The sequence below is a fragment of the Macaca thibetana genome, chromosome 17 (genome assembly GCF_024542745.1).
Source record: "Macaca thibetana thibetana isolate TM-01 chromosome 17, ASM2454274v1, whole genome shotgun sequence".
NCBI lineage: Eukaryota > Metazoa > Chordata > Mammalia > Primates > Cercopithecidae > Macaca > Macaca thibetana.
The window spans coordinates 86,592,749-86,605,691 of NC_065594.1; the positions used below are offsets into that span (position 1 = coordinate 86,592,749).

General features: G+C 41.0%; 1 protein-coding gene across 1 annotated transcript in view; it reads right to left on the bottom strand.

The window, feature by feature from the left end:
• Positions 1 to 4,762: 4,762 nt before the first annotated feature.
• LOC126940541 (spermidine synthase-like) overlaps positions 4,763 to 12,943 on the bottom strand; it is an 829,579-nt gene continuing 821,398 nt past the window's right edge. The window contains exon 2 of the mRNA XM_050766514.1: positions 4,763 to 6,061. Coding sequence (XP_050622471.1) covers positions 5,065 to 6,060 — 996 coding nt within the window. The 5' untranslated portion in view covers position 6,061 and the 3' untranslated portion in view covers positions 4,763 to 5,064. The remainder of the gene's footprint in view (positions 6,062 to 12,943) is intronic.

The following is a 12,943-nucleotide window of genomic DNA, read 5'->3' on the forward strand; positions in this document are numbered from 1 at the left end:
AAACCACTGCTCATAATAATATTCGTACCACAATGGGATACCATCTTACACCAGTCAGAATGGCTACGATTAAACAGTCAAAAAATAACAGTTACTGACAAGGTTGTGGAGAAAAGGGAACACTTATACACTGTTGGTGGGAGTGTAAATTAGTTCAATCATTGTGGAAAGCAGTATGGTGATTCCTCAAAAAACTATAAGCAGAGCTATCATTCGACCCAGCAATCTCATTACTGGGGATGATGTACCAGAGGACTATAAATCATTCTACCATAAAGACACATGCATGTGAATGTTCATTGCAGCACTGCTCCCAATAGCAAACACATGGAATCTACCTAAATGCCCATCAGTGACAGACTGGATAAAGAAAACGTGGTAGATATACTCCATGAAATACTATGAAACCTTAAAAAAGAACGAGATCATGTCTTTTGTTGGAACATGGATGGAACTAGAGGCCATTATCCTTAGCAAACTAATGCAGAAACAAACAATAAAAACAAATGTCTCATGTTCTCACTTATAATTGGAAGCTGAATGATGAGACCTCAGGAATGCAAAGAAGGGAACAACAGACACTCGGGCCTACTTGAGGTGGGGAGGGTGGGAGGAGGGAGAGGAGCAGAAAAGGCAACTATGGGGTTACTGGGCTTCATACCTGGGTGATGAAATAATCTCTACACCACATCCCTGTGACATGAGTTTACCTATTTAACAAACCTTCACATGTACCCCCGAACCTAAAAGTTAAAAAAAACTTTGTTAATTTGACAGATGAGAAAAATAATATTCTTCATTAGTATAGATAAATCTGTGAAGATAGTAACAAGCTTTATTTACTTTCACTCTTTCTCTTCCTTCTTTTACCTTGATCACATCCAGTCTGTGTGTGTTCAAAAGCCTTCCTCTAGGGTATCTTCTGATTTTTGCACATGAAGGCAAGACAAATTTCTTTATGGAAAAGAGATGTAAATCTATCATTCCTCTCCAGTTACCAGCAACTAGTTCCTTCATTCATGACGTATGTCCCATAAATGTGTCTTCGAAATAGGCCTAATCATAAATGTGATCGCTTATGTATTAACTGTATATTTACATTTAAATATATTAAAATATGAATTCCTGTAAGTGCGTATTTTACCTACTAAGATGATCTATCTTTGCTCTCGTCCGTCTGTCTGTCTGTCCATGCATTTGTTCCTTTCTCTACCTCTGTTTGTCGTCTTTGTTTGCCCAGGTCTCAGTACACATAATAGGAAGACTGTGAGTCTTAACTGTCTCCCATTCTGAAACCAGGAATATATTTTGGCCCTTGTCCTTTCAGGCTTTTGCTCTTACATATTTCTCCCAAATGATTTTACTGTGGAGATATCACATTTACTCTGCCATCTGGGGTCTCAGTGTAACTTGTTTTACTCTCAGATATTCCAGACACAGAAAGGGAGTACACTACATTTTTTCCCCTATCCTTCTTCCTCCTCCTCATCCTCCTCCTTCTCACATATTGTTGGTAAGGGAGGAAAGATTTACTCCAACATTTTTTATATTAAAGCATATATTATCAGCATATCAAATGGTTAACATGGCCACTCCAATGCTTGTTGCACATGTAGAATCCATATCCAAGGACAGGATCTAGCCATCTAAGGGATCCTGTAGCTCGTTGTCTGTGTGGGAGCAATCCATATGTCCACCCTTCTCTGGTCTCCTGTAGAATTTTATGATAACTTTGCCCTACTCTTTCTTGGTCCATGAGTCTAGGATTCTAAACTTCCACAGTTCTAGGATATGTCATTTTCAGAGTTTCTTCTGTGTTTCTTTCATGAAGCCGTTGGAATCAGCAAGCACCTAGGACTTGGGCAGCTTTTTAACAGGTGGTTTCACACCAGGAGCCTTTGTGCCCCAGCACCTTTGCCTGCCCTGACTGCACAACTGGGTGTCACGGTCTATGATCACAGGATATCCTCATGCAATTATCTCCTCTCTGATTCTGCTCAGGGTTAAAAAGTAGTTATTTGAAATAATAGACTGAATCAGTTTCTCCCTATAGTGGCTTTTAATCTTTCTGGCTCATTGAGAATCGGATACAACTTTTAGTAGAAAATTCTATGTGGATAGAGGAATTTACCTTCCATTTAGTGGTTTCAAAGATCCTGAAATCCATGGCTCCAGGTTTCCGCTTTAGAGATGTTATTTACTTAAATGCCTTGTCTGCTATTAGTGGAGAACGAAAGAAAACAAAATCTTTCTCCAATTTATCTTCTGGATTCATTCAGAATTTTTTCACAGTGAACTTTATCTTTGTAGCCAAATAGTTAAGTACTTATATTCCATTTTGTCTTTGGTAAAGAGAAGCATGTTTACCTAAAATAAACAAGTGATAAATAAAAATTTTCTTTTTTTTTCCTGCCTTTTTTGAGGAACATTGGTAGGGTGGAATAGTGGAAATAAATAACTGCAGTTTGAAGAAAAACAAGAAGAAAGCATTCATATGATATAGTAATAATAACGTAGATTGTTCCAAATCACAGACAGTAAATAAGATATTGCATCTTATAAAGGAAGAGTTTAACAGCATTATAAAAATATAAATATACCTTTGAAGGGACAGGTAACAAGTCTGAGAAAATGAATGACATCAGATAACGTGTTTTCTCTCTATAGAATTGCAATGGTGATGGCTACTCTGAATTCTTGGTATGTATTCTTGTAGTACCTGTTCAGAATAGGCCATTGTATCAGAAGAGGAATTGTAGAGGCATCATAATAGAAAGCAGAGAGAAATAAAGGGTAAAGGATGCATGCACTGTACAACCAAAGCTATAATTACAACTGAGAAAGCATCAAGGAAGAAAGATGGAATAGCAAAGGTCAATGAGGTAGTGACTACTTTCTAGAAAAAGAAATAAGTTCAATAAATTTTACATTTATAATGGGGCTAATTTGCCTCATGAGCGGTACTTTCTTCGTGAGACAGTACCTAATTTAATTCAAAAGAATATCACCAGCTTCAGTATCGAAGCTTCACTTTTTACCAAAAGGTTTAGGCTTCTCATATAGAAAAATAAGTTTCTTATGCACAGTTCACAAAATCATCTGACCGAAAAGTATTTCCTATTTGTGCCATAAAGCTAAAGAGTGGAAGTTGGAATCCTGTGCTGGCTTTGTTTCATGTTGTATAACCAGGAAGGCTTGGAAAGGAGGCTTTGTCAAGATGCTATTCTTCAATTCCATCACAAGATCATTGATTTTCCATTGCACACTATAAGAAATATCTCTGCACTTAACTATTTAACCAGCCAAGGCTAAAGCAATTAGGCTCATCTTTTTTTGATGTCCTAGAAGAAATGGTTGGATGAATCTCAGCTGCCCTGTGGTGATGGAAATGTAGTTCCAGCTGACTGCAGGTATTTTTACTGTTGTCTCCCCTTAGTTTGAAATTTTTCAAATAAATAAAGATTGGCCTTGCTGCTTTTTCTTAAAATTTATCCCCAGACTAGAAGTTATGTTGGTTGGTTGTGTTTCATGCACTCTTCTGATTAATGCATTCCCTTAACTTGATTTTAGCACCTTAAAATATTGCAGATGCAATACCTATTTTTAAAGATTTCTTCTTCAGTACTTTCTAAGTCCTCAGATTTACTTTTAAATATCTTCACTGTCTGATTAGTTTCCTTAAAGAATACTCTCCTTTTATCATAATTTTCTTTTCTTCCTGGAAGTGATTGAGGTAGTGAAGGGTCCTTGAAATACTGTAAGGATATTAGCCACATAAAATGAGAAAATGGGAACTGAGCTATGCATTTAGAAAGAGAATTTGTAGTATGTGGATATATGCCAAAAAGAGACCATCAGAGGAAGTCAGGGAATTGCAACGCTAGGTTATATTTTCCCCTTTGCTCTGAGTTTAAGAGAACTTTTCCTCTTATGAAGGAAAATTGCTCCCAATTGCTATTTATTAGCTGTGTAGTAATTTCTTTTCTTGCTTCAGGTCAAAGACTGGGTCATCTATTCACTCGGAAACATGAGGAAGGTGGGGTAGGGGAGAGAGACAGAGAGGAAGAGAAAATGAATACGTTGTGTTGCTCTAATCATTAGTGGGTAAGGATCTATTGAAGTTTGCAGAAATTATCTCTTCCACATGTCTTATTACCTTTTGCCAGCAGGGCTGGATGTAACTTTTGATGCAATAGATAGAAATTCATTTCCTTCAGTTGGACAATTTAAAAATAAATGAAGATAAAGATGATGTAGCTCTTCATGTCAGCCACGAAAGTAGCCACAGAATAAATGCGAAGGGAACTATGACTAGCCTTGGCTGCGTGAACCAAGTGATGGAGAAATACCCATGGCATTCTTCCAAACACAGCCCCATCTCTGTCCTCTGCATATGCACAGCGCAGGAGGAGGGAAGGGCACCAAGCTAGCAAAAGATGCGTTATCATTCATGTTCATTCATCTCTTTAACTTCTTTACCTGAGGAACATGTAATATTAGTTCCATAATTACCACGGGGTCATGTGTCAAGAATTTTGATAATTCTATCTAATTTTTGTGAATTTAGCAAAAATATTCTTAATATCAGTAATTTACATATAATTCCACTTAAAGAATTCTAGCTAAAGAATGAGAAGAGGTGAAAGATAGGAAAATGTACGTAGCTTAAAGTCCCCTAATCCTTTCTTTTAATTAAAATTCCAGGGTTTTGATGACAATGTCTTGGCATTTTTTTGCAATAGATAAATTCATTCACATTCTCTTTTTTTTTTTTTTTTTTTTTTTTTTTTTGCTATAAATACACGTGTTTGGTGAGTGAGGGGCAACAGAAGGCAGAGAGATGGCGCTGTACACAGCTGGTATAGGCTTGGAGGTGGAACGCCAGAGAGACAGACACACAGACAGTCCGCCTAGCAGGGCAGGCCGGGCAGCATTCTGGGGCTTGTAACACTTGGTTGGTGGGCGAGAGCCGGGAGGAGGTCTGGCCCAGGGCTAGAGGGGCCGAGGCACCCTGCAGGCTCCAAGGTCCGAGGTCCTGGGTGGCATCCGCGGTGGCACCTGGGCTCAGCTCACGTCATTCAGGGCCTTGCGGGCAAACTCGGGCAGCACGAAGGCGGCGCGGTGCACGTCGGAGTTGTAGTACTTCAGCTGCATCTGTGCCACCTGGTGCTGCGTCAGCGGCTGCACCGGCTCCTGGAAGTTGGTGCTCGGGTTCTTGCTGCACAGCATGAAGCCGATCTGGCCGCTGGGGTAGGTGGGGATGGTGCAGTAGGCGTAGGCCACCACGGGGAACAGGGACTGGCAGAACTGCCGCATCTCCTTGATGAGGTCCAGGTGCAGCCACTGGCACTCGCCCTGGCAGCAGAGGACACCATCTTCCTTGAGGGCCGTCTTCATAAGCTGGTAATAGGACTCCTTGAAGAGACTTTCGGCGGGGCCCATAGGGTCTGAGGAGTCAGTGATGATCACATCGAAGGCATCCTGATTCTGTTTCATGAACTCAAAACCGTCACCCACATGTAGGGTCAGCTTCGAGCTAGAGTAGCCAATGGCCATGCCTGGCAGGAACTTCTTGGAGACTTGGATGACATCCTCGTCTATCTCACACTGGACCACAGACTCCACGGAGGGGTGCTTCACCACCTCACGCAGGACACCTCCATCTCCGCCCCCGATGATCAGCACCTTTCGCGGGTTGGGGTGGCTGCAGAGAGGCAGGTTGGCGATCATCTCCTGGTAGGAGAACTCGTCCCTCTCCGTGCACTGGATGACACCGTCCAACACCAGCACGTTGCCATAGGTCTTACTGCGGAAGACTAGGATGTCCTGGTAGCGCGAGCGCCGGTGGTGGAGCAGCTGCTCCACCTGCAGCGACAGGGCCTGGCCGGGCCACAGACTGCAGGTCTCGCGGAACCAGCCCTCGCGGATGGCGGCGGGGCCGGATGCAGCGGGGCCATCGGGGCCGGGCTCCATGGCGGGCAGGCGGGCGGGCGGCGCGGGGCGCGGGCCCGGGACTGCAGGCCGCGCGGAGCCGCAGCACAACGGGACCAGCTCCCACATTCTCTTTTAACACTGCGTTTCAGGAAACTATGAGGGTAGAGATCAGCATGGACTCAGCTATTAACTCACCTTTTTCATATTTTTAAAAGGTGTCTATTTTTTGTTTTAATCATTCAAAAACTTTTTCTCATCCTCAAGGAATCTTGAAAATGATTATATTGAATAAGAATGATATTTTTTCTTCTAAAGTCTCAAGTGGAAATTGGCAGAATGCCCTTTCTCATCAGTTAGGAAAGATGTTATTTAAGTAATTGAATCTGTCTCGTTCTTCATCTGTGGAAGAGTTATCTATATTCTCCCAGGCTCTTTTTTCTTAGGTCATTGTGAAAACCTCTTTACACAGTTTTAATTTCACTTTCATCTTTGCTGCTAATTGACTATCTTGCATCAAGGAACGTTGAAATCCATTCCTGAGTTTTTTTTTTTTTTTTTTTTTTAAAGCAAGTTCAGGATGCTGGCCTGTTGATCTTTGAGGAGGCTGAATATCATCCTAGTCGAGCTGATAAGTACATCATGACCAGTGCTACAGAAAGTACCCTCATGTACCTTTTTATCACAAAGAACTTCCTGTTTCCAAGGGTTTCCTTTACCTCCCACATGCGCTACATCTCATCCCAATAAAGTGTCAATCTCGGGAGAAGAAACTTTCCCACATAAATGGTTACTTTCCCAATTTTCTTGTGAAAAATTTTCAAAATTGCTCCCTTGGCTCTGTGAAAACAGGGGCCTTGGTTCCTCTTTCAGTAACATCCCTTGATTCCAGGAAGCCACTAGAGAGCAGAAATAACAAAATGAAGTCTTGGACTTCTGTAAGAACTGGGGTCCTTATGGGTCACTTGACCTGATGTGAAAAAAGGAGAAGAGTTTAAGGTGAATTTTAGACAGGAGAAATCCCGCACCGTGGAGGAGGGCTGGGAGGAGAGCTTAAAAGTGGGCGACTTCTGACAAGAGGAGGCATCACGTAAAGTGGAAAGTAAGTGAGAGGGGATGAAGTGGAAAGTTGAGCATAAAAATAAAGAAATGTATGCTCCAGTTTTTGTATTCAGAGAAACTCTCGAAATAGAGTTTAAAGGGTTTTATAGTCATATGGGCCGGGTCAATGTATGACAAGGTGTGGAGCAAGGCCTGGGTGGATATCGGAGCTCAATCATCACATGGCCATTTTCATGATCCGTAAAGATAACAAAACCATTCTGTAGGTTGCCTGTTCACTCTGATGGTAGTTTCTTTTGCTGTGCAGAAGCTCTTTAGTTTAATTAGATCCCATTTGTCAATTTTGGCTTTTGCTGCCATTGCTTTTGGTGTTTTAGACATGAAGTCTTTGCCCATGCCTGTGTCCTGAATGGTACTACCTAGGTTTTCCTCTAGGGTTTTTATGGTATTAGGTCTAACCATGGAATACTAGGCAGCCATAAAAAACGATGAGTTTGTGTCCTTTGTAGGGACATGGATGCAGCTGGAAACCATCATTCTTAGCAAACTATCACAAGAACAGAAAACCAAACACTGCATGTTCTCACTCATAGGTGGGAACTGAACAATGAGATCACTTGGACTCGGGAAGGGGAACATCACACACCGGGGCCTATCATGGGGAGGGGGGAGTGGGGAGGGATTGCATTGGGAGTTATACCTGATGTAAATGACGAGTTGAGGGGTGCTGACGAGTTGATGGGTGCAGCACACCAACATGGCACAAGTATACATATGTAACCTGCACGTTATGCACATGTACCCTAGAACTTAAAGTATAATAATAATAATAAATAAATTTTTTAAAAAAAGAAATACTAAAGACATGAAGAGTTGGAAAAGAAAAAAAAAAACACCCATTTTATTTTGCACAGGTGAAGCATAGGAAGTATTTGTGTTTTGCAAAGCCACAACCAAAGTATTTCTCTAGAAGCTGTGGAAAGTTCACAGAGTAATAGTGCATTGCTAGGGCGTGTAGAGCCGAGGTCCCTGACCTTTTCGGCACCAGAGACCAGTTTCGTGGAAGACAATTTTTTCATGGAGAGGGGGATGTGGGGATGGTTTGGCGATGAAACTGTTCCACCTCAGATCATCAGGCATTACTTAGACTCGCATAAGGAGCACGCAGCCTGGATCCCTTGCATGTGCAGTTCACAGTAGAGTTTGTGCTCTTATGAGAATCTAATGCCACTGCTGATCTGACAGAGGGAACCTCAGGCAGTCATGCTCGCTTCCGGTCACTCACTTCCTGCCAAGCAGATTCCTAACAGACCATGGACCGGTACCAGTCCATGACCTGGGGGTTGGTGACCCCTGATCTAGAGAGAAAAAAGTAGGGACAAAGTTTGCTTTTTACCTCAATCTTCAAGCTATTTTAAAACCTAAAGCAATGTTATGCTTTCCTGAGACACAACCTATTTTGGGCAGTTGATCATCCTTCTTTGTGCCCAGCACTGCCAGGCCTGGCCCACACTCAGTGACGAACAGGACAGAACTTCCACACATAGACATGTCCCACAACTTCCCCTGCTTCACATTCACCTTTGCTCCTTGGGGTGGTTATTTCTATGTGACAACTCAATTGGGCCAGGGTGCCCAGATATTTGGGCAAACATTATTTTGGATGTTTCTATGAGAGTGTTTTTGAGTGAGACTAACATTTAAGTCGGTGGACTTTGAATCAAGCAGATCGCCCTCCATAATGTGGCCAGACCTGAACCAATCAGTTGAATACCTGAGTAGTACAAATCCTGACCTTCCCCATGCAAGAGGGAACTTTCCAGGCTGATGAACCTTGGATGTGAATTGCAACATGGCTATTCCCTTAGTCTCCTGATGGCCCAGAGTACAGATTTTGGACATGGCAGCCTCCATAACTGCCTGAGCCAGTTCCTTCAAATCTCTGTTTTTCTTCTCTCTCTCTCTCTCTCTCTCTCTCTCTACACACACACACACACACACGCACATGCATCCTGTTAGTTATGTTTCTCCGGAGAAACCTGGCTAATGTACTCCTCTGTTGCACCCACAAATGCATCCCACTTAATCACAGGGTTTGGTGAAGTGAGACTCTGTCAGGTCAAAACAGCCCTTAAAAAGAAAAGTGAAAACCTAGAGCTGATCACAAAAAATGAAATGTGTCACTGATTCACTAAAATCAAATCTTGAGATATTTGTGAGACATGAGACATGTATATGCCAATTGTTAATTTCCAAAGGATATTTAAATAGGATAGCATATGTACTCATTTCTGTTTTATTTTGCTTTATTTTTTATAAAAAGCAGTTCTACACAAATTATACCATGAGGGGACAATAGAATTTTTAAGAATCAAGGCCAACTTTGAGAGGTGCACAGCCTGGTGAAAGAGTAGCAAACTTCCCTGAATTTTGGACGCAGTGTGGCTGCCCTATAGCCTCCTTCTCTTATTGACTGCAACCCAACCACCGTAATACTTGCTTGTTTAAACATTGTTCATTGGTTCTCTTTTGTCAGGTGGATAAACTCCAGGGTTTCTCCACCATCTGATTTAGAGACCATTCTCTGTCTCCTCTATCCCCTATTTCATCCTATTTCAGCCACAGAAAGGCCATGGAACTCCTCCAGAAGGGCCTGTGAGCTCACTCCTCTCTTTTGCAGCCACGCTTCCATTTATCTGGAATGCCTTTCCCTCCGAGCATCCTGCTTACCCGAGTCATCTCAGCTCAGACGTTCCATCTGCTGCTGCAGATCTCTGGAAGCAATATTAGATTTTTCTCTGATTCTATATTGCATATTTTTATTAAAATATTTTAACCAAGGTGTATTAGGTACATGCCTATCTCTCCACCACTAGATTCGGAATCCCTTTTCAGGTAGGTGCCCATTCCTTACATATCGTTGCATACCTTGCACACAGCAATACCTGACAATTAGTAATTATTACTATTATTATTTTCAGAGACAAGGTCTCACTCTGTCACCCTTGCTGGAGTGCAATGATGTGATCACGGCTCACTGCAGTCTTGAACTCCTTGGCTCAAATGATCCTCCCACTTACCAAGTAGCTAGGACTACAGGCGTACCACCACACCTGGCAGATTTTTGTATTTTTTGTAGAGAAGAGGACTTGCTATGTGTGCCCAGGCTGGTCTCAAAATCTTGGCCTCAAGCGATTCATCCACTTCAGCCTCCCAAAGTGCTGAGAATACAGGTGTGAGCCATGTTGCCCCACCCAGTAAGCCCTCTTTTTTTTTTTTTTTTTTTTTTCTTTTCTTTTTTTTTTTTTTTTGAGACAGAGTCCCACTCTTGTTGCCCAGGCTGGAGTGTAATGGCTTGATCTCGGCTCACCACAACCTCCGCTTCCTGGGTTCAAGCAATTCTCCTGCCTCAGCCTCCCAAATAGCTGGGATTACAGGCTTGCACCACCACACCCAGATAATTTTGTATTTTTAGTACAGACGGGGTTTCTCCATGTTGGTCAAGCTGGTCTTGAACTCCCAACCTCAGGTGATCTGCCCGCCTTGGCCCCCCAAAGTGCTGGGATTGCAGGTGTGAGCCATGTTGCCAGGCCCAGTACGCACTCTTTTAAAGGTCAGAAAGGAACACATGCACAGTTCTGATAGGATTAACTTGATAAGAGAGTATTAAGTAGTCCCTTTCGAACTTTCAAATAGCTCCCACTCGCATGAGTGAAAAAGGAAGCCTTTTAAGCAGAAATACCAAACAAAATGAAAACAAAAGCGTGTGCACAAATAACAGGGTTCCTCGTTATGCAGAAAACCTTTATTCTCATCTCCATTTGGGAGAAAGTTAAAGCTTTTATACTTCTTTTTTAGAAGGAGTTAGAAATGGAGGAGAGTAAATAATATCATTCAGAATGAGGAAGCACGGGGTCTAATCTATCGTCTCTCAAAAAGAAGGAAAGGGCTTCAGAGTGAGAAGGGACAGAAGGAGGCGTCAGAGAGGGACTGCCCTGGTCATGACCAACACCAAAAATGTGGTAAGAATTTCAAGGAAGCAGGAAGTCTTCAGTCTAAAACTCTTTTTAAATCTCTCTTATAGACAAAGTTTGGAGTAAAAAGCTTCAGATCCACTTCAGTATTTGAGTTCCAGGATAGCTGCCTTCAGTACCCAAATGCATTTTCAGTGTCTACTTATTCCGAGGCTCAATTAGTCTTAGCTTTAAATTATTATGCTAAATAAAATGATTACATTCTGTTTTGAAAAATACTTTTCATGGTTGTCAATATAAAGAGTATTTCATGTAGAATGAAGTTTTAAATGGATTAAGGCGGGAAACTCTCCTCTTAATTGGTGTAATGGTAAACACTTTCTGCATTAGGAATGTGTGCAAAAATATGGGCATGTAAATGGGCGCTCTCCGCTTATTCTGTGAAGATGCACTTTGTGAGCTTTGGAATCTTGCAGATAGGAAGCACAGACCTACACAGAGCTATTGGGGAAACTCTACCCATCCTCTAAGTGTTCTCTTTTCTAAAATATAAATTGGCTAGTACAGCGATAACCACCTCCTGTATTTAGAAGAATGTTAGTTTTCTTACAAATGAAGTTGGACTACATTGTCTTTGGAAAAAAGATGGGGAGATGTTGCTCAAAGGAAACAAAAGTTTAGTTAGGCAGGAGGAATATGTTCCAGAAATCTATTGTACTGCATGGTTACTATAGTTAATAATAATGTATTGCAATCTTGAAAACTGATCAGAAAGTAGATTTTAAGTATATATTTATATGTAAGTAAATATATAGCTCTGCCATCTGATATGTTTGTTTATATATTTTATAAAATAAAAATATATTTATTATATGAAATAAATATAAATAGAATATAAATAGAATACTTTATAAATATAAATGTTTATAAAGTCTTTATATATTTACAAATATATATTTATAATACACAAATACATGAATATTTATATATAATAAATACATGAATATATATTTATATATGCAATTTTTGTCAGTCATGCAACTTACATATGCAGGAAGTGACGTGACTGTGCCTCCTGAGCTTGTCGTACTGGAGATCTAAGGATGCACTAGTGAGCCAGAGGCTGGGATGATCACTTGAGGTCAGGAGTTCAAGACCAGCCTGGCCAACATCGTGAAACTCCATCTCTACTAAATTAGCTGAGTGTGGTGGCACGGGCCTGTAATCCCCGCTAGTCGGGAGTCTGAGGCGAGAGAATCGATTAAACCCAGGAGGCAGAGGTTGCAGTGAGCTGAGATCATGCCACTGCACTCCAGCCTGGGAGACAGAACGAGACTCCCATCTCAAAAAAAAAAAAGCATATAAGTACAACTTCACTCATAATCAAAGAAATACAAAATAAACAGTGGTGAAAAAGCACTTTAAGCATTATAAAATAGAAGAATGTACAGTATTGACAGTTCAGGAAACAACAATTGAATACATTGCTGTGTAAATTGACATAGTATTTATAGGCTGTTTTGTTAGAGGGCAAATTAGAATTATAATTGGATAAATAATGCAAATTGGATGGTAGTATATGTTTCATAGTTATGAAAATATAGAAACACATTTTCAATAATAGAGAATTACTCTGGAAAATTATATCTGTAGAAATAAATATTACATAGCAATGAAAAAAATGCAATGAGAAGATATTCATTTATTATTCCAAGTGTAGGAAAACATGTCTTATACTTATGGAGGGAGGTCATTTAGGGAAAAATTTAACAGCATGGGTCTGTGAAGTCAGACTGCCTAGATTTGAATCTCTTTTCCGTCATGTACAGTATATGAAATAATGGCAAGTTACTGAGCTTAGTAATAACGCCCTAAGGCTTAGTCTACACGACTGTAAAAGAAAGCCATAATAGCGTCTGCTTCAGAGGGTTGTCATTAAGATTGTGTGATGAAATCCATGTAAAGCACAGGAGAGA